This window comes from Lissotriton helveticus, chromosome 10 (assembly GCF_964261635.1).
Source record: "Lissotriton helveticus chromosome 10, aLisHel1.1, whole genome shotgun sequence".
In the NCBI taxonomy this organism is placed as follows: Eukaryota; Metazoa; Chordata; class Amphibia; order Caudata; family Salamandridae; genus Lissotriton; species Lissotriton helveticus.
The window spans coordinates 71,102,637-71,125,454 of record NC_136071.1 but is presented as its reverse complement, the minus strand read 5'-3'; the positions used below and the strand labels follow the sequence as shown (position 1 = coordinate 71,125,454).

At 45.7% G+C, this 22,818-nt stretch overlaps 1 protein-coding gene across 2 annotated transcripts in view; it reads right to left on the bottom strand.

Annotated features, from left to right (window-relative positions):
• The window catches only part of ARAF (A-Raf proto-oncogene, serine/threonine kinase), a 198,251-nt gene that overhangs the window by 36,388 nt on the left and 139,045 nt on the right, over window positions 1-22,818 (bottom strand). For both annotated transcript variants that reach the window (XM_078664774.1, XM_078664773.1), the window contains exon 14: window positions 1,660-1,791. In XM_078664774.1, coding sequence (XP_078520900.1) covers window positions 1,660-1,791 — 132 coding nt within the window. The remainder of the gene's footprint in view (window positions 1-1,659; window positions 1,792-22,818) is intronic.

Here is a 22,818-nt window from a genome sequence, read left to right as displayed (position 1 = left end):
CTCGCGAAAAATTTCAGAATCCAGTCTGAGGCATGGGGATAATTCTAAGGTAAGGAATCTGTGGCTAGCAGTCTCTATCAGATATGTATTTAAAAAATATATATAAAGTACAATTTTATCTTTATTTGAATTTAATTAATATTAACTTTTTGACATAAACAAAGTTCATGACTTTATGATTGAATTCCTAATTAATTTTGGAAGAACTTATATTAACGGTCTATTGTTAACTTCCAAAATACACTTTAGTCACTGGTATAATGATTCTGGAGTTGCTTGCCACCCTATAGCCAGGTGCTGCTTAGAGGGCCCTTAAATCTAATTAAAGGAGACCCTTGGAGGGGAAACATACTTTACCCCGCATTTTTTACTCCGCATGTCTTTACCCCACAATTTTACTCCGCCAAAACTTTTGCAACGCAGGGCTTTACACTGCAAACTGTTACAACGCATTCCCCAAGGTTACGCCCCCCTAGAGTTAGAATAGTAATTGAGTTTAATGGGATATGCGTTGTAAAGCCGTGCATTGTAAAAATTGTGCGGAGTAAGAACTGTGGGGTAAAAGCATGTGGGGTAACGTCATACAACCCCCTTGGAGTGCTAGCTATGCACTGCTACTCCAGAACAGTACACTTGTGTTTCCCTAACTCTTGATGTAATGCTCAGGTTTGCAAATACCATTTTGGAAAGGTCATTAAGTTGGTATTAAGGGCTTTTTTTGTTCTGCCACCCAGAATCTGTAAAGTTTCTTGCAGTTCTAGATCTGACCTAAGACAGCTGACATTTGCAAAGCTCAGACCCACGCCCCTTTTGTAAGAGAGAGATTTGAATGGAATCGCCTCCAAGTACTTGAGATAATTTAGTGTGTGGATTTGGACTCCTGACAAGTATAGAATACTGTGTCTTTAGTGAAAGTCAAGCTAATCTCATTGATCAGTAATGTGCATCAAGCATCTTAATGTTAGTAGCAACAGGTCAAATCCGTATCAGTACTAAAGAGACTGCCACAAAGACTGCCAAAGTCATGGCAAAAGTACACATGAATGTAGACTTGATCCACAAAAAAGCCAACTGCATACACATATGATGGGACAGAACAAGACTTTGTACATACAAGACAATTAGAAAATGCATGCATCTAAGCCAGCGTGGTAGGATCCACAGGTCAATGATTACTGGCTCAGTGGGCACAGCTGAGGTTATATGACTGGATATTAGAGAGAGAGGCTAGAATGTTAAAGAAGAAATAAAGAAAAACAGGTGGGGAGAGTGGATGAAATAGAGTAGTGGAGCAGTGAAGAGGGAGACGAGAGAACGAGAAAAACCGCGATGGAGAGTAAAAGAATGATATACACAGGGGGACTTAAACCCTGCTACACTGTCAACCAGTGATATTCATGTGCTGAAATGCAAACATTGTGGGATCATTAAGTACTGCTAACTTTTTATTTGGGAACACAATCTCAGTGCACAGTAACAGACCCTTCATTCAGAGGGATTGAGGAGGCAACTTATGTTTTAGATCATAATTGCTTGCTAGTGTGGTATTCTGAAGGCATTTCAAACGTATTATTATTTGGTTCTTATGCGTCAAGAATCGTAAGAGAATATATACATTATTGCCACAAGAAGGTCTCTGTTGCACTCTTCAGCTCTCACCTGGTCTCGGTTGTTAATGCTGGAGTAAGGCAGGGTCCCCGTCATGAGCTCGTAGAGAACTACTCCATAAGCATAGCAGTCGGACTGAAAGCTGTAGGGATTACTGTCTTGCATTCTTATCACCTCCGGCGCCTGGAGAAGAAAGCAGGAAACTGGCATAATCAAATCAAGATGGGGGTTTCAAGGAAAAACATTAATCATCAATATACGCACAGACATAATTGCATAAAACTTCATTTCCAATCCAGTACATCCATTTTCATTCCTCATCGATACCCATAATTTTGGTTTGAACCAGACATCTTGCATTGTAATTTTTTTCAATAAGAGCACATAGGTTTCTGTTCTTCACCGCTCTGAGGTCCCAGCAGTGGAAACCTCATTCTCTGCAGGCAAAGGACAGAATCATTATCTATTAATAAAGTTTAATGCATCCACCATTCGTACCCAAACCCAGCTGTGTCCATGTTCCGAGGTATTCGGGTGAATGCAAATGATTATGTATCAGTGCACTCATTGAGTATATCAAATATAGTGGCTGAGGGCAGTTCTTTAATGGAGTGCTACCCTGTCAGACTCCTTCTAGCTCAGAAGTCCAGAACATCCAATAAGTATTGCAGACACTATACCATAATGTGCGTCAGAGTTGCTTAACAAGGGAAGGAATTCTAAGCTAATCCACTTATTCCAATTCATCAATATATATATAAAAATAATCTATTTTGCTCCTCCTTACATGTAAAACTTTTTTTTTTAAATTAAGGTTGACAATTTTAAATGAAAAGTATCCAAACCTTCAGTAAATGTCCCAAGGCAATTCAGTACACCCTTAGCCAGGGGGACAGAATTATACAGGTTTCACAAAGCTGTGAAACAGAGCAATGTGGTTAAAAAAATAAATCAAAAACACAAAAGGTGACAGGAGGAACACTTGCACATATATGCCAGTATTTTCAAATGGCAAAGAGGGAGATTTTTAAAGTAAAATCAGGGGAATGCATTACTCCTATTGACTAACATTGTAAAAGAGGCAATTTCAGGTGGGAGACAGCTTATTGAAGCATTTGGTACTTCAAATAATCAGTAGTCTCCCGCCTGAATCGGATCAGTTGCTTGCACTAAGACAAAATTCTGGCAATTGCTCAGGGTAGGATTCCTACCCATATTTCTACTGCCCACCATGCCACCTCAGTTAGACCCAGGCTTATGCATATCAGTTTTGACCCCGCTCCAATAGGAACAGTCTAACCTGTACTGCCAGCCAGGCTCTCTCTGAACCGGAACACAAGCTATCCAAGACCGGTTTTGACCCAGCTGGGTCTCTTCAGTCAGGTGTAGCTTGGTTTCAGTGGCACTGAAAGTGACCAATGTCTGGACTAACCGTAGCCACTTAGGGCATAACATCAAATGCACAAAAGGGGGTGGGAGGAATTATTCCTTGAAGTCTAACCACTGACAATTACTATGGCCAGTATTCCAATCCATTGTTCTTTGGCCCACAATGTCACCCTAGATTAGACCCAGTCATATGCAAATCTGTTTTGGGCCATCCTCGGATAGGTCCAGCCCAGCCTAAAGTTGCTAAGTCAGGTCCTCACTGAAGGGGAACACAAGCAACCCAAGACCTGTTTCAGCATGACTGGGCACGGTGGGAGTCCGCCCGATTCAAAGTAACACAGCAACATGCACTGTGAAGTGAAATGAAATGTGATCCAACAAATATGCGGCTGAGTTTTGGTCAAAAGATATGTGCTGAAATATGGATTGGTAGACCCTCCACACCACATCTCCCCCCAAAAATGCTCTAGCTACCCTTTTATGTTTGAATTGTAAGAACATATGGGAATGCCACGTCTAACTTCCTCAGAGGCAAAAGACTTGGGAGTAGTGCTCAACTAAGATCTCCCTTTTAAAAGACTAATCAATGAGCACTAAAGTGACAAAAATGTGACATAACCCTTCAATGATGGAACAGCAACAGTAGGGTGCAGTGAGAGAATCACTACAGTTACTATTTACAAAATGAGCAAGAGCTCTCTCTCTAGAGGGAGAGAGGGAGAGAGGGAGAGAGGGAGAGAGGGAGAGAGGGAGAGAGGGAGAGAGGGAGGGGGAAGGGGAGAGGGAGGGGGAAGGGGAGAGGGAGGGGGAAGGGGAGAGGGAGGGGGAAGGGGAGAGGGAGGGGGAAGGGGAGAGGGAGGGGGAAGGGGAGAGGGAGGGGGAAGGGGAGAGGGAGAGGGAGAGGGAGAGGGAGAGGGAGGGAGAGAGAGAGAGAGAGAGAGAGAGAGAGAGAGAGAGAGAGAGAGAGACATCCCTCAGTCCCCTTCAACCCAAAGTCACAAGTGCATATCAGCAGACATACATACGATTCTGGAGCAGCCATAAATAAAACAACCCATGCTCTTCAACAATACAACTCATTATATGGCTGAACAGAATAGGAGGGCTGAGAGAGTAAAGGATTGACTGAGTAAATTCTCTTTGTAACAGTATCTAAAGTATAAAGGCGAATGTGGTGGAGCCGGTATAAGGGTATCTGCATTAAACATCCAGGATCAGAAAGAATTTCAGTCTCCTCTTAAGTTGCTTGACATACATAATTGTCATTAGTAACTGGGGATGTGCATTCCACAGCTTTGGTCCTAGAGCTAGCTCAACTTTACAAACCATTATTGGTGATGAGCTGCATCAAGACCTGGTGCAGTCTCTGTGTTTCACTATGAACATGCTATATCACTGCCTCTGTCCAGTGAGCCGGCCGTGAGTGCATAATTCCGCTCACACATACAAGTACTCTAAATATGAACTTAGATTCCATGGCAAGGACTTGCAGCCTTGGGAGAATTGCAGAAATACAATTACACTTAGCAGCTATCAACTATTGAGAACTTTACTCAATACAGCCTGACAGTTGCCACTACAGTATTTATTGTGAGATCCAAACATTGCGCATGCAACCTGATCTTGCTTATCAACACAAGGTTGTAAGTTGACCAGACCTTAAATCTTAACAGTTTGGACTTTTGAACCCAAGACTTAAAAAAAAGAGTAGCCTTGGCCCAGCTTTTTAACCAAGTAGGGCAAACCCCTCAGCAAAGCTACATCTTACTGGCATTTAAGGGCAACTATCAATCAATCAATCAAGGCATTTGTATAGCGCGCTACTCACCCGGAAGGGTATCAAGGCGCTGGGGGAGAGGGGTACGTCACTGCTCGAACATCTAGGTCTTGAGCTGCTTCCTGAAGGAGAGGTGGTCTTGGGTCAGCCGAAGGTGGATGGGGAGGGAGTTCCAAGTCTTGGCTGCCAGGTAGGAGAAGGATCTTCCTCCGGCGGTGGCTCTGCGGATGCGTGATACGGCGGCGAGGGCGTGGCTGGTTGATCGTAGCTGGCGGGTGGGCGTGTAGAAGGTCAGGCGGTCGTTGAGGTACTTGGGGCCCAGGTCGTGGAGAGCCTTGTGTGCGTGGGTGAGGAGCCGTAACGCGATTCTCTTGCTGACGGGGAGCCAGTGCAGGTCTCTCAGGTGGCCGGAGATGTGGATGTGTCGGGGGATGTCCAGGATGAGACGTGCGGAGGCGTTCTGGATGCGTTGGAGTCTTTTTTAAAGTTTGGCTGTGGTTCCGGCGTAGAGGGTGTTCCCGTAGTCCTGTCGGCTGGTGACGAGTGCCTGGGTGACGGTCTTCCTGGTTTCGGTGGGGATCCATCGGAAGATCTTGCGGAGCATGCGCAGGGTGTTGTAGCACGATGAGGAGACGGCGTTGACTTGTCTGGTCATCGAGAGGGAGGAGTCCAGGATGAAGCCCAGGTTGCGTGCGTGGTCCGTTGGTTTGGGAGTGGTGCCCAGGGCAGGGGGCCACCAGGAATCGTCCCAGGCGGAGGGGGATGGTCCCAGGATGAGGACTTCCGTCTTGTCTGAGTTCAGTTTCAGGCGGCTGTTCTTCATCCACTCGGCGACGTCTTTCATACCTTCGGGTAGGCTGGCTCTGGCGGTGGCGGGGTCGTTGGTGAGGGAGAGGATCAGCTGGGTATCGTCGGCGTAGGAGATGATGTTGAGGTTGTGTTGGCGATGGCTGCGAGGGGGCTCATGTAGACGTTGAAGAGGGTTGGGCTGAGTGATGATCCTTGTGGTACGCCGCAGATGACTTCGGTGGCCTCGGATATGAACGGGGGAGGCGGACTCTCTGGGTTCTTCCGGCGAGGAACGAGATGATCCACTCCAGTGCCTTCTCTTGGATTCCGGTGTTGCTGAGGCGCTGCACAAGGGTGCGGTGGCAGACAGTGTCGAACGCAGCAGAGAGGTCCAGGAGGATGAGGGCCGCTGTTTCCCCGTTGTCGAGCAGGGATCTGATGTCATCGGTGGCTGCGATCAGGGCGGTCTCGGTGCTGTGGTTGGCTCGGAAACCGGACTGCGAGGGGTTGAGGGTTCCGTTCGTCTCGAGGAAGCTGTCTGTTGAAGGTCTTCTCAATGACTTTGGCAGGAAAAGGGAGGAGCGAGATGGGGCGGAAGTTCTTGAGGTCGGTGGGGTCCGCTGTTGGTTTCTTCAGGAGGGCGCTGAGCTCGGCGTGCTTCCAGCTCTCCGGGAAGGTGGCGGTGTGGAAGGAGGTGTTGATGATGTCCCGGAGATGGGGTGCGATGATGGCGTCGGCCTTGTTGAAGACGTGGTGGGGGCAGGGGTCGGTTGGGGATCCGGAGTGGATGGTGTTCATCGTGCCGGTGGTGTCTTCGGTGCTGACCGGGGTCCAATTGCAGAGGGTGGTGGTGGCGGCCGATGGTTCGGTGGTTGGGTGCGTGGTCTGTGCGCCAAAGCTGTTGTGTATGTCGGCGATCTTGCGGTGAAAGAACGAGGCGAGTGAGTTGCAGAGGTCTTGCGAGGGAGTGATGTTATTGTTTCCGGCGCTGGGGTTGGAGAACTCTTTGACGATGTTGAAGAGTTCCTTGCTGTCGTGGGCGTTGTTGTCCAGTCGTTCTTTGAGTGCTGTCTTCTTGGTGGCACGGATCAGCTGGTGGTGCTTGCTGGTGGCGTGCCTGAGGGCAGTCCTGTTGTCTGGTCGTGGGAGTCAGGCTTTCTCGAGGGTGCGGCAGTTCTTCTTGGAGTCTTTGAGTTCGTCGGTGAACCAGGGGGTTTTCTTGCTGCCGGGTCTGCTGGGAGGGTTCTTTAGTGGTGCGAAGTCGTTGGCGCAGGCGGTCAGCCACTGTGTGAGGTTGCTGGCTGCTTCGTTGGGGTCCGTTGTGCTGGTGGGAGGGTTCTGGCTGAGGGAGGCTCTGCGGTGATCTTGCTCCAGCTCCGGCGAGGAACCTGTTGCGGGTGGTGGTGGGTCGTGGTTCTTCTGAAGCTGAAGTGGACGCAGCTGTGGCCAGTCCAATGAAGTCCGGTGGAGTGGCTGAAGGAGATGTGCTTGCTGGATGAGAAGACGGGGTCAAGCGTGTGGCCGGCATAGTGGGTGGGGGTGTTCACCAGTTGTTTGAGTCCGAGGTTGGCGAGGTTGTCCAGCAGGGTGGTGGTTTTTGCTGTCATTGTTGTTCTCCAGGTGGAAGTTGAGGTCCCTTGGAGGATGTAGTCAGAGGAGGCGAGGGCGTGCGGGCTGATGAAGTCTGTGATGTCTTCGCTGAATTGTGTGCATGGTCCCGGTGGTCTGTAGATGAGGGTGCCTCTTAGGGTCGTCTTGGGGTCGGTGTGTATCTGGAAGTGGAGGTGTTCGGCGGAGGTGAAGGTGTCGTCGGAGTTGGTCGTGATGTGGATGGTGTTCTTGTGGACGATGGCGATGCCTCCTCCCGTCTGGTTGATGCGGTCCCTCCGGGTGATCTTGTATCCGTCCGAGATGGCGATGGCGATGGCGATGTCAGGTGCTGAGGAGGCATTCATCCAGGTTTCCGTGAGGAAGGCGACGTCTGGTGCTGTTGTGTCGAGGAGGTTCCAGAGTTCGACGGCGTGCCTGTGGACGGAGCGGGTTTGGCAGGTGAAAGGTCCGTGGGTGCGTTTCGGGGTGGCTCGGTAGCAGGCGGGGTTCCGGCCGGCGTTGAGTGCGTCGAGGGTGGTGGAGTCGTAAGTCCGTCGTGTAGGCTTGCATCCTCGGGGGCCAGGGGCCCTGGCGCTGGGCGCGATCCAGGCGCAGACGGCCTTGCCTTTGGCGCGCAATCGGCGCACCCGCTGCGCGTGACCGCTGCGCGTCCGCGCAGTCTCCATTTAAGGCGAAGTGGGAGGGAGGGGCAGCTGGGAGGTGGGAGCGGGGTAGATACACAGAAGAAAAGGGGGCGGGGCCGCGATGTCACGGCGGCGGGAAGCGGGGACCACACCAGGGGGGTCAAGGATCCAGGAAACAGAGGCGAAAAATACAACACAAGATACAGATACAGAATACAGCAGAGGCAAGAGCAGCAATAACAGGGCACAGGAGGGAAAGAGAAACGGCAAAAAACGGCACTACGAGCAGCAGCGAGGGGGCACAACACAGCTGGAGGGCCGTGCGGCGCGGGGGTCCTAGTTTCCTTCTATCCAGGTCTAGCAGACTATCATGCTTTCATGCTTTCCACTCTTTTGTTCAATTGCTTACTATAACTGTATAACACATTCTTCAGCATACACTCTAGTGTCTAGAAAAACAGAGCATTTGACTTCTCCCTTATCCTTTCCAACAGCCTGTTTCACATTGTAATCCTCTGAGTGCCCTCAAGAAAGCCCTCTTTTTTGACTGCTTCTAATCAATCAATCAATCAAGGCATTTATAAAGCGCACTACTCACCCGGAGGGTCTCAAGGCGCTAGGGGAGGGGGGGGTCCGCTACTGCTCGAACAGCCAGGTCTTGAGCTGCTTCCTGAAGGCGAGGTGGTCCTGGGTCAGGCGGAGGTGAGTCGGGAGGGAGTTCCAAGTCTAATAGAACCAATACAGGTTCTGTGTACAGAAGAAGGCCACAGGATAAAAACAGAGTTGCACAGACTAAACTGCTCTGGTATTTGCTCTGACACACTACACTCTTTTGTTGATTTTTGTAGTGATTGCTTGCTTGCCCCACTTTGGACACGAGATCTCAGAGCGACTTCACAAAACCATCTCACTCTGCTGCTGCTAGATACAAACAGTTTATGGGATCACCTCTTCACTTTCAAAGCTTCTACATGTGGAACACTCTTGCTCTGCCTCTTCGCTCACTATAACTACAATTATCTTATTTGCTAATTCTGTCTGCTGTTTCCTCCATTCTTGTTCGATCAGTGCTCTGAAGCATTCTCTGGTGACCTTGCGCTTAATAAGAACAATAAATAAATACATGAAAAAGTATACACTGCTAATGGTGATATGTTGTGTCTATAGGTTTGCAAGGCCTGACGAGGCTTTGATACTTCTCATCACTCATAGTGTTTTCTTGATCAGTTGGTTTTGACCCATATAGGCAGGGATGACCGCCTTGGCATTAAAAACAAATTTTATTTCAGACAGTGCCAGGATATTACGAGAGTACACTGTAAATTGTTCTCGTTACTGATCGATGGGCTGAACTAGGTGACTGGGACTGTCCTTAACATTCCTGAATTTATATTTAACGCTGTCCAATGGCTTTTCAGAACAGCCTCTCACCTTGCAGATGAGAGATCTCTTATACACAGGGTTTGCCTGAAAATGCACTCCTCCTATCAGAGAAGTGAATGAGGTTGAGACTGGCAGTGATAATCGAAGATCACATGGCCAGAGGAGGAAAGTTTGTTATGGGATATGAGTAGGACAAATGAGAATAGATATTGTAAAAGACATCGGAGGGAAGGCCACGCGGAAGGTTCATCACAGTATTTATTTAATGGCGGTAACTATTAGGTCCATTTTAGTGGAAATACGTAGGGATCATCTGTCAGTGGTCCAATATTTATGGGCGTTTGTGAATCAATGAGTTAGATGCTGGGTCGTTTGTGGTACTGCTGTGCCAAATCCACATATAAAGCACTCACGTTTTCTTCTCTATGATACCGGTGGTTTAGGTTTGTACACAAACATCGGACCTTAAAAACAAATGACTTACCTTCGGTAATGTTATTTCTGGTGGCTACTCTATCTAATAACATACTTCTAAACCTTGTATTTATTCGCAGGTGTGAGATTGGATCTGGAAAATTCAAAACAGCACTCCTGTGTACACGCAAGTGGCGCAGTGGGACTCCATTCTACTTCGGAATTAACAAACGTAGTCCCATTTAATCTCTACCCACACACACCGACACCACTTTCAGTAACATTTCTGCGACCTAAAATGCAGACTACTGTGCAAGAGTACAAACCAGTGTGCAGATTCCCAAACTGGGATCTTTTTCGATGGAAGAGACCATACCGCAGAACGGGGAGGTGGGAGGTCGGTGAGGAATCTGTGGTTAGATAAAGCATACAGTATTCACCAGAAAGAGCGCTACGGAAGGGAAGTACGTTGTTTTTCTTATGGATACTTCTAACCACAGAGTCCTAACCCTGTAAACAGTTATTAAAGTGGTACCCCCGAAGGTGATGGGTCTATGGACTGGCTCAGGCTAATGTTCTGCAGGACCGGGGGAGCAAAACGGCCATCTATACAGACTGGGCTGTCGGGCAGTAGTGCTTAGTTAAAGAGTACACTGATGCTCACATAGCTGCCTGAAAGCTATCCAGGACAGGCACTTCCTGTGTTGCCTTTCTTTACAAATTCCCTTTTCAAGTAGTCTGGAGAAAGAGACTTGTGTCTCTGGGGAGTCACAGGAAAGTGCTGTGGGTGAGCCAACCACTATATTAAGGATATAAAGGGATCGACAAATTTACAGCTATTTCAATATACCTTAGTACACATCATTTTCTCTAGAATAGATAAGATTATAAGCACTCTAATGTGAATTGTGTAAAAAATTATTTTTATTAATCTCTGTTCGACACCACAACTGCATACATTTGTTCATAAAAATATGTTAAAAACAATTAATATAACATTTTACAATTGCAAAAATACAATTTTTTTTTTTTTTTTTTTAAGAAACAACAAAATTTATCACACAAACAGATTGTCGACGCGGCGTTTCGGTGATATTGTGTCGTCACCTTCTTCAGGACAGTGTGTAAGTTAAAATCACTATAAATTTAAAAACACAGAAAAATCATATGTTAACATTCAATGTATTGAGTCAGTGGCAGAACAGGGTTAGACTGTAATCTTCCTGAATTAGGACGCTATACATTCTCAATCCTAAGTTTATTTCATTTAGTCTCAACAGTACAAACATTAACACTTTGTATATTATAGGTATTTGAGCAGATTCTTTCACAAAAGCTCTGTGATTATATGGTCGCTTTATTTGGAAAACAAGCCTATGCAATATTTGTGAATCCCTCAACCTTTGTTTGGTCTCACCCTTTCACTTGCATCCTTACGTGCTCGTTATTACCGAACAAGTATTTAGGGGATACCTGTTTAGCTTAAGATATCTCCTAATGAACATCGTCATATGGATGTTATGGCTATTGCTTTAATTTATAGTTTGTTGACTTCAACCATACCTTCAATTAGGTTGTTACTAGGTCTGACGCTTTTTTCTAGGGCATTGGCGATCTGTGACCTTTTCTGGATTATCTTCGTTTCTGTAGAATGATTGATAAATATAGACCAGGTCATTAGATTCCCATAGAGTACTCTATCTGGTTAATCTCTGTATGCCTTATTGGTTATTTCTTTACCTTGCTATAGTAAGTTTGTTCATGGATGGAGGGGGTCAGTATTGGTATTCTTCTGCTCCTCCGTTGATATGTGAAATCATAGTGCCTACCTATCAGAAGACACCATGTATTAGTCATTATTCTTGCTTTTTCGTAATACCTTGTTTACATCCTACATTAAATGCCTATTTTTTATTCAGTTCCCTGCAATATGGGATGTACAGAATAAGTACCTGCAATTCTTTTCAGGCTGGTCTTATGCAGAGTACGGTCTTTCTTTACTACGCCCAGTAGTGCCGGTAGAATTTTAATTTCTGGTCTTTAGGAAAAACCAAGAAACAAAGTTGGAAGTTTTACTCTGGCTATTATACGGGGCTTTTTATCTCTTGTTTCCCTATTTGCAGGTCAATTGTTCTCACCTGGAAATGTATCTTTTAGAACCAAGGAAGCTCGCTCTTGTTTTGTGGCGAAAATTCTCTTTGGACCACAGGAGGGATTCTTTTCTCTCTGCAAAAATTGAAAGGATAGCGGTTTTGGTAGTATTTACGGGTCGATTCTGTTTATTCCTTAGCGGAACACTATTTGGGACTTTGTTCTTATCTCGGGAATTTTACTTACTTGAATTAGTTTTCCTCCGCGATTTCCGGGCGTCTACCGTGACCGTCTTGCTGAAAGTGTTTGTTCTGCACTGGCTGGTCTCGTTCTTATATACGCTTCGCAATGGGTCAATTTAGATCAAGTCATTACACCTGTGGTTATTTGGGAGACAGGCTCTATTCTTTCGTCCGTTACAGCGGCCATCTTTGTATTCCTTTTTGATCCTCATCATACCATTTAATTGTTTTTTACTTCGGGTTTGTTTCCGCTTTCATTCACGCTTTAGACGTGAAGTGCAATGTTATCAACGGTATATAATGCATCACAGTGGGTTTAAACTAAATTATCAACTCCCGCTTAGATGGATACACTTGTTCGCGGAAGAAGGATATTCCTTAGGTTAAATGTGGCGGCCATCTTAAAGATGTTAAAAGTGTCATTGCTACTTCGGGTTTGCTTCCGCTTTTGTTCTTACTATTGCAGTGAAGTCCCTTTGTTTATCAATGGTCCTTCTCGTCTAGTTTGCCACAGTAAAATTACTATAATTATCGCCTACTCGTATTGTTCTGTAGTTTTATTAGCAGAAATCGATATTCCTTTAGTAGAATATGGCGGCCATCTTTAAGGGTGTTCAAGTATACCGATTTCTACTCGGTATTAGTATTATTGAGACTGCGTGTCCCTGTTATGTTTGAAGGATGTTTCCTTAGTTAATTTCCTTCAGGGCTTGTTATTTATTTGGACTATATTTATCGTATATTTAGCTCTTAAGTCATATGTTGGTTGGGGGAACTAACTTAAGGCGCCAATCTAAGAATGCCAGTATGTTTATTCTTAACAAAACTCGGATCATAGGGAACAGGTTTATTTAAAACATATCTCTTGCCCTTATTTTGGCCTATTCCAATTTATTTCAAGTTTAAACAAAACCACACATTTTTGGCCCATTTCGTGGTTTAGAGAATCCTGTCCCATTCCTCCTTGCTGTTCAATCCATTTTTAAAGGTGTTAAATTTGGACATATAGTATTGTTCTCTTTTTCTTCTTTTCATGTCCATATCACCTCCTCTGTTATTTAGTTTAACTACTTCAATGATGCACCATCTAAGGTCCTCTACACTATGTTTCATGGTGTCCCAGTGTTCAGCCAAAGGGGCATTGGCCCGTTTGAATCTGATGGCGGATTTGTGCTCATTAAGCCGCACTCTTATTTCTCTGGAGGTTTCGCCAATATATGCTTTTTGGCAGGGGCACTGAATCATATATATTACGTTTGTAGTCCTGCAGTTCACTAGTTCATTTTGTTGGTGAGTGACTCCGTTGTACGTCATTTTAGGTCCCTTTAGAATCTGACTGCAGTTTTTACATGAACCACAAGGAAAATTTCCCACTGGGGCTCTTCCATCAATGGTTCTCACCTTATTTCTTTTTTGATCATCTGGGTATGTATGGACCAAACAATTTTTGATTGTTTTGTTCCTGCGGAATGCATAAATAGGTTTAGGAAGGGGTGCACTATTCTCGTTTTGGAGTAGGTTCCAGTTCCTGTTTATGAGGTTCTTAATTTTGTTGCTTATATTGGAAAAATTTGTAACACACACTAGCTGTTCTTTTTGTCGGGATTCTATTTTTGGCTCAAACATACTCTCTCTATTAAAATATTTAGCTCTTTTGTATGCTTGCTTGACCATTTTTTTCGGATAGCCTCTTTCCAAAAACTTATTGGTCAGATTTCGGGCATGTTTTTCAAACTCTTTTTTATCCGTACAATTTCTTTTCACCCTTAGGAACTGGCCGAATGGTATGTTATTTTTTGGGGTAGACGGGTGATAACTGCCGTAATGTAACATTGTATTACGGTCAGTGGGCTTACTGTAGAGTTCTACTTTTAGGAAACCTTCCGTATGTTTAATTTTTAGGTCAAGAAAATTACAGCTTTGGTTGCTATATGTGGAGGTGAATTTTAAATTCTTGTCTCCAAGATTTATCCATTCGATGAATTCCTTTAGTTCATCTTCACTACCTGACCATATGAAGAACACGTCGTCAATAAAACGATACCAGGTCTTGATGTTCTCAAAAAAGGGGGACATCTCATTGAATACATGTTTTTCCTCGAAGGTTGATACATAAAGGCAAGCTAAGCTCGGTGCGCAAGTTGCGCCCATGCTGGTGCCCTTTATCTGTTTAAAAAGATCTTCCTTAAACAAAAAAATGTTCTTCGTTAGAATGATATCTATACAATCTACTATGAATTGTGCATGTCAGACAGGTCTTCTTCTTCACCTTTCAGAATGTTCTCCATCATTATTTTTGTATCCTGCTGGGGGATGTTAGTGTATAGTGACTCTATGTCTAGAGTCACTAGCCATTCACTGTCCATATTGTAGGGTTTATTTTCGATTTTGCTGATTATGTCTGTGGTGTCCTTAATATAAGCTTTCTGCTGGGTTACTAAGGGTTGAATGAACTTATCCACGTACTGGCTCAAGGGTTCTGTTAATGAGTTGAGACTGGACACTATAGGTCTCATTGGTGGATCCACAGGGTTTTTATGAACCTTGGGGAGTCCATATATTGCAGGTATCACTGGAGTCTCGTTTTTTAGGAAGTTGAATTCCTCTTGATTTATCACTCCATCTTCTAGGGCATAGTTTAGTCTATTTAGTATGGTTATTTTCAAATCGATCCACTCTTGCTTATTAGAGGTTGCATAGTGCATAGGGTTTTTAAGCATTTCCTGCATTTTGGTTTCATACTTATGGGTGTCCATGATGACAATACTGCCACCTTTGTCACCAGGTTTTATTGTAATTTCTTTACATTCTTGTAAGGATCCTAATGCATTTTTCTCCTCTTTGGTGAGGTTGTATTTTACCCAAGATTTCTGTTTTAAAAGATCTTCTAGTCCTTTCTCGATTACTTTTTCAAAAATGACTACCTCCTTACTGACCATGGAGCCGGTGGGCATCCATTTAGATTTTGGCCTCAGACCTGACTTATTGTTACTAGGGGGTTTTTCCTTCCCTTCGAAGAATTTATTCAACCTGATTTTTCTAAAAAAAGCTTTTTATATCCCGCTGAAGATTAAATGTGTCTACTGGTTCAGCGATGGCATATCCTAGACCTTTTTCCAGCAGCCGTATTTCATCAGCGTTTAAGATTCTGCTGGATAAATTTATGACTGCTGTTTTAGGGTCTAGTCCCAATTTTTTGGGCTGCGCGTCTTCATATATGGACGTGCTTGCCCTTGGTTCTGGGGGTAGTAATTCCTCCCTCTCGCTCTGCCTCTTGGGTTCGTATTTTGGTTGGTTTTGCGTCTGTCTAAAAAAGGCAGACTCTCTCTATTTGGTTTGTTGGCATTACTATGGCTGTTGTCCCTCGGAGCTGAGTTTTCAGGATTAGGTTCTGTTTCAGAGTCTGTGCTCGTATAGGAGCTTTCAGAGAAACTGACCCCTCTCCTGGGGCCATTTCTTCTATTTGTTTGCCACCTTTGCTTCGGTTGCGACCAACATATGACTTAAGAGCTAAAGATACGATAAATATAGTCCAAATAAATAACAAGCCCTGAAGGAAATTAACTAAGGAAACATCCTTCAAACATAACAGGGACACGCAGTCTCAATAATACTAATACCGAGTAGAAATCGGTATACTTGAACACCCTTAAAGATGGCCGCCATATTCTACTAAAGGAATATCGATTTCTGCTAATAAAACTACAGAACAATACGAGTAGGCGATAATTATAGTAATTTTACTGTGGCAAACTAGACGAGAAGGACCATTGATAAACAAAGGGACTTCACTGCAATAGTAAGAACAAAAGCGGAAGCAAACCCGAAGTAGCAATGACACTTTTAACATCTTTAAGATGGCCGCCACATTTAACCTAAGGAATATCCTTCTTCCGCGAACAAGTGTATCCATCTAAGCGGGAGGTGATAATTTAGTTTAAACCCACTGTGATGCATTATATACCGTTGATAACATTGCACTTCACGTCTAAAGCGTGAATGAAAGCGGAAACAAACCCGAAGTAAAAAACAATTAAATGGTATGATGAGGATCAAAAAGGAATACAAAGATGGCCGCTGTAACGGACGAAAGAATAGAGCCTGTCTCCCAAATAACCACAGGTGTAATGACGTGATCTAAATTGACCCATTGCGAAGCGTATATAAGAACGAGACCAGCCAGTGCAGAACAAACACTTTCAGCAAGACGGTCACGGTAGATGCCCGGAAATCGCGGAGGAAAACTAATTCAAGTAAGTAAAATTCCCGAGATAAGAACAAAGTCCCAAATAGTGTTCCGCTAAGGAATAAACAGAATCGACCCGTAAATACTACCAAAACCGCTATCCTTTCAATTTTTGCAGAGAGAAAAGAATCCCTCCTGTGGTCCAAAGAGAATTTTCGCCACAAAACAAGAGCGAGCTTCCTTGGTTCTAAAAGATACATTTCCAGGTGAGAACAATTGACCTGCAAATAGGGAAACAAGAGATAAAAAGCCCCGTATAATAGCCAGAGTAAAACTTCCAACTTTGTTTCTTGGTTTTTCCTAAAGACCAGAAATTAAAATTCTACCGGCACTACTGGGCGTAGTAAAGAAAGACCGTCCTCTGCATAAGACCCGCCTGAAAAGAATTGCAGGTACTTATTCTGTACATCCCATATTGCAGGGAACTGAATAAAAAATAGGCATTTAATGTAGGATGTAAACAAGGTATTACGAAAAAGCAAGAATAATGACTAATACATGGTGTCTTCTGATAGGTAGGCACTATGATTTCACATATCAACGGAGGAGCAGAAGAATACCAATACTGACCCCCTCCATCCATGAACAAACTTACTATAGCAAGGTAAAGAAATAACCAATAAGGCATACAGAGATTAACCAGATAGAGTACTCTATGGGAATCTAATGACCTGGTCTATATTTATCAATCATTCTACAGAAACGAAGATAATCCAGAAAAGGTCACAGATCGCCAATGCCCTAGAAAAAAGCGTCAGACCTAGTAACAACCTAATTGAAGGTATGGTTGAAGTCAACAAACTATAAATTAAAGCAATAGCCATAACATCCATATGACGATGTTCATTAGGAGATATCTTAAGCTAAACAGGTATCCCCTAAATACTTGTTCGGTAATAACGAGCACGTAAGGATGCAAGTGAAAGGGTGAGACCAAACGAAGGTTGAGGGATTCACAAATATTGCATAGGCTTGTTTTCCAAATAAAGCGACCATATAATCACAGAGCTTTTGTGAAAGAATCTGCTCAAATACCTATAATATACAAAGTGTTAATGTTTGTACTGTTGAGACTAAATGAAATAAACTTAGGATTGAGAATGTATAGCGTCCTAATTCAGAAAGATTACAGTCTAACCCTGTTCTGCCACTGACTCAATACATTGAATGTTAACATATGATTTTTCTGTGTTTTTAAATTTATAGTGATTTTAACTTACACACTGTCCTGAAGAAGGTGACGACACAATATCACCGAAACGCCGCGTCGACAATCTGTTTGTGTGATAAATTTTGTTGTTTCTTAAAAATTTTTTTTAAAAATCTGTATTTTTGCAATTGTAAAATGTTATATTAATTGTTTTTAACATATTTTTATGAACAAATGTATGCAGTTGTGGTGTCGAACAGAGATTAATACAAATAATTTTTTACACAATTCACATTAGAGTGCTTATAATCTTATCTATTCTAGAGAAAATGATGTGTACTAAGGTATATTGAAATAGCTGTAAATTTGTCGATCCCTTTATAACCTTAATATAGTGGTTGGCTCACCCACAGCACTTTCCTGTGACTCCCCAGAGACACAAGTCTCTTTCTCCAGACTACTTGAAAAGGGAATTTGTATTTTGTTTGCCCTATGTTCAACCCCTTCCCTTTTCACAAAGGGTTTCTCCTTCTTAATTGGAAGTTGCCTTTCTTTACTTCAGACAAACTCACAAAGAGAAGATAGACAACCCAAGGTTCTTTGGTACGGTCAATGTAAAAGTGGAGTGCTCTCTTGGGGTACAAATGCTGGGGTTTCACTTACTCTTTCTAGGAATTAGGGGAGCAAAGAATGTTGGAAGAGGGGGAGGAGCCTAGCTCGCGGCCGTGATGGTCGCCCTTTAGCTCGGCTCCCGCAGCCCTCCATCCTGACTGCCTATCCTGTCTTTTATCCTGTCCCGGGAAAACACACTTTTGGGGAATTGGAAACATTACGGCTTGTTTGTACTTGCCATCTGACCCCGGGGTCCCGACGTGCAGTGGCTCCGGAGTTCTGGCCTCCGAGAGATCGGGGCCTCTGCGAGACTTGGACCGGGACCTGGCCGGTGGGATCCGACGGCTCTCGGCCCCGGCCGAGAGCGAGAACCAGTGTTGGGAGCCGATGCGCGAAGATCCCGGCGATCCTTACCCGGACCTGCCCTGGTGGTCGCGTGGCCGACGTGGGTGAGAAGCCCCAGGACCTGATTCTGAGAGGGGGTCCCCCCGCCGCTGCTTTGTCCGGCGGCCCTGGTCCTCGGGGCCCGGACTCCGCTTGTTTGGGGCACCGGTGCTGGTGCGGGCGGAGACCCGTTTTGGGCGGACATCCTTTTGGCATCGAAGCCGCCCTTGCTGGGACCCCCGGCGCTTGTAAAGTCCTACATTTGAGAACTGTTATTTCCGGGGGTCCTCGTGGGCGGCGATTGGGCTGATTCACGAAACTTGCGGCCGGCCCTCTGGAACGAGAGTCACCCTGTGGCGGCGGGCCAGAGTTGCCTGATTGTGTGGGGATCGGATCTGGTGGGCGTGAGCCGACGGTCAGAGATATCCTGGAAGCCCTCAGATCCCTGCACGCTTCCCTCGCCCTGGGTGTCTCGGTGGGTCCGCCACGATCCGCCGCCATTTTGGGCGGCCGTTTCTTCTTGTCGCCTTCTGTTTTCGATGCCTCCATTGCCTCACCCCCCTCGATTGACCTGAGTGTCTCCACCACTGATCGAAGATCGTGTAGTGTGCTGGTGACTTTGGGGCGCCCTGCTTTTCAAGGTTCGGACCCCGGGGACTCGGATGCTGTACTGCGACCCTGTTCGACATTGTTGCCTGGAATTATGGACGGACTTCCTCCTGCGCCTGCTTCGATGACTTTGCCTGTGTTTAAAATTGGGACCACCTCGCCCGCTCCAGTGGCGCAACTGAACTCCTGTTTCTCATGGCTCGTGCTTCGATTGTTGATGCATCGATACTTTCAATTTGGACTACTGCTCACTTGTCGATCTATCTACCCCCCACGTAACTATGCTAGTCACCATTCCACTCGATTATATGCTGACTTCATATTTAGTATGTGGTTGTACATTGCCATGTGGTGGGTGGGGTTTGTCGCTCGGAAGGGCTGGGGGTGAAATGTACGACTTCTGCTTGATTCCCGGTATGCGATTTCGTTGCACGATTGTCTCTGATCGTAGAGGGGTGGGAGGTCCCCTTCTCCTAATATTTTGTGGCGTGTGATGGGGTGTCGTCCTGGTCTGTTTTTGATTGTACTTGTCGGGTTGGGCGGAGGGCTGCGGCCTACCGTTTGTATTATAGTTATTCTGCTCCTCCCTCCTGTTTTCTTTCTCCGCCTTTGTGGCCTTTTTGTCTCGTTTTTCTTTCTTTCTTCTTGCTATATTTCGGGTTCTGGTTTAGGGCGACAGGCACGCTGTTTGAAGGGTAGGCCGTAGCCTTCTACAGGGGTGCAGGGTGGGACGGGTGGGTTGGGTTCTATTTTTTGTTTGTCTTCTGGTTCTATGGCCCTTTTGTATCTCTTTTTCGTGAGGCCGCGTCTGTCCCGACCTCCTATGGTGTGTTTCGGGTGGGGGTATGGCATCGTTACTCCTCCTGCTACATTTCGGCTGTCCTTCCATCCGATTGCCATGCCCCACTTGGACCGCTAATCCTTTTGTCTCCTGTCCTCCCACCACGGGGAGCCGTGTCGGCGTGTCTTTTACCTTCTTTTTTCATATTTCCTTATCCCCTTTTATTGTTTGGTTTTTCTTCCCTCCATTTTCCTTTCCCTTCCTCTTCCCCCCCCTACCTAGTAACCCTTCCCTTTTTCCTTCCTGCGTCCCAGAGGGTACTGTGACGGGCGGGTTTTCATGCATTGTCTTCCGATCCCTCTGTTCTGGCTTGGTAGTGTCCCGGGTGGCGGGCGTGTTACGAGGATAATGCTCAGGGGCTGACTGTCTCTCACATATCCTGATTTCTTGACTGCATTGTGTTGTCCCCCTGATATTTTGCCCCATGCCCCCTTCTTACTGTTGAGGTTGATTACGGGATGTCGGATGCCTCCGTATTAAAAGTGTGCCTGTCATATGTCCTCTCCCCTTATTGTAAAATTAAGCCTTATTTACTCCTGTGTTTTGGCCCTTTAGTTTCTGTATTTCTTCTCCCCTATTGCGATTGTACGGCCTCTGCTTTGTATTGATTGAATATGTACTATTTGCCTGATGACTCCTGACTGTTTTATACACTGCGGCCGGCCGGCTTGGTTGTGGGCCTCGATTTGTCTTCTTTTGATATCAATAAAGGTCTTCAAAAAAAAAAAAAAAAAAAAAAAAAAAAAAAGAATGTTGGAAGAGTGATAGCTTGTCAATATGAAAAGGCATCACCACCTTTGGCAATAATGCCACTTGAGTCCTGCGTAACAGTTTGTCCATTTAAAAAGAATGTAAAAGGAAGCTGGCACTGGGAGGGCCCGACATTAATAATAAACGCATTTATAGAGCGCATGGTTACACTCGGCCAGTGTGTCCCCGCGCTGCGGTGCGAAACTGCTACAACCCCTACCCCTAGCCTAGCCCAGCATGCCTATCCTGTAGGGAAAAGATATGTTTTCAGATTTTTCCAATGCTGTGCTGCCAAAACGCAAAAAGAGCGGCTGCCCATCCTAGCTTTCTTAATGGCAGGGACGCACACCTGACCCATCCCCAACGATCTCAATTGGCGTGTTGCGGAGTAGAGCCTCAATAAATCAGACAGATAGGATGGGCACGTCCCCTGAATGATGCGATGGCAAACGCACAGTGCTTTAAACGGGACTCTGTCCCTTATCGACAGCCAGTGCAGGGAAGCTAGCGCCATCTTGAGGGGGCCCTACAAGGGAGCATAATAACCAGCCGAGCAGCTGCGTTCTGTATAACTTGAAGTCTTTGCATACATTTACCCGTGGCCCCCAGATACAGAACAATACTATAATCAAGGCGCAAGGTTACCAGGGCATGCACCATGGTCTTTCTGGCTGTGGTGGGTAGCAAATCCAGGGTTTTTCGGAGGCCCCTCAGGACCCCGAAACAGGCCCCTGCGACCCGCCTGGTGTGATACTCAAAAGGATAGCTTCGTATCCAGCCAAACCCCTAAGTTCTTTGCCCGTTCGCAGGGCATCGGGGTGGGCCCCAGACTCTGCGGCCACCATGCCGATGACCACACCAACGGAGCTCTCCCCACCACAAGCACCTCGATCTTACGCCGTTCAACTTCAAGCAGTTATTCACCATCCATGACGCAAGGGCTTGCATGCAAACCACGAAATTGGAGGCTGCCGTATCCTGTACTTGTGTCAGGGAAACCACCAGCTGCGTGTCATCGGCATAGGACACAACCCTGATCTCAAAACCATCTGCAATCTCCGCTAAAGGTGTAACATAGAGATTAAACAGGGTAGGGCTCAGGGTTGATCCTTGCGGTACTCCCTGTTTCATCTTTACGACCCTGGAGTAGTGAGAGCCCTGCCTCACCTGAAAGCTGCGGTCGGACAAGAAGGATTTCATCTAGCTCAATGTACTCCCTGACACTCCTCCTTACCTCAGACACTGCAGCAAGGTATGGTGAGCAACAGTGTTGAAGGCGGCACTTAAATCCAACAGGATTAAGGCAGCCGTCTGTCCCTCGTATTTCCTGATGGTTTCCGTGGCGAGTAACCAGGCTGATTCCGGTGAGTGGAGTGCCCGAAAACCAGACTGCTTGGGATGCAAAAGATTGTGTTTTCCAATATGCCCAGTAAATTGCGTATTCACCACCTTCTCCGCAAACTTTGCGAAGTAGGGGAGTAGAGAGATTGGGCGAAGATTATCAATTTGAGCTGGACTAATGTGCAGTTTCTTAGGTAGCGGAAAGACTACTGCTTCCTTCCATCTCACTGGCACGGTCCCTGTCATGAAAGATAATTCCAATAGGTGTCTAATGCATGGCTCAAGAGTTCCAATGCTCTCTCCAAGTACTTTAGGGGAGGCAGGGTCTCTTGGAGAGCCCGACTTGACACTCGTACAGATTTTCGTTAGCAGCTCTGTAGGGGGAACGATAAATCTATCAATGCATTCCACCTCTGGAATGTGCCCTGCTTCCCCAGGGATCTCGTGATCGACTCGAGCAGAGTCAGGGAAGGTGGAGCACATTTTCTCCACCTTATCTGTAAGAAATCCGCCACACGATTACATGATTCCTCTGAACCAATTGCTGGCACTGCCGTTGTTGCTAGGGATGAAATTTCTTTGTAGACCCTAAACAGCTCCCTTGCGGAATTCTCCGCCGCCCCAATTCTTTCCTGGTAATACGATGCCTTTGCCCTTCTAATGAGCCCATGATAGCCCTTCAGAGTGACTTTATATTCCCACCTGACCTGGACCGAGAAGTCTTTCCTCCACCGCCTTTCTAGGCGTTTACAGTCTGCTTTAGCAGTTCTCAGGGCGTTGTTATACCAGGGGGCAGATTTTTGTACTCTCTCCGGTCTTTGATGCGTCCAGGGCGCAGTGTTGTCCAGTGCTTCCGTAATGCGGCTATCCAAATTTCCGCATATACTTTCGACATCTGTGCCCCCTGGCACCCCACCCTGAGAAAGAGCGCTGTTAAACTTCTTCTGAGAGAAGCCAG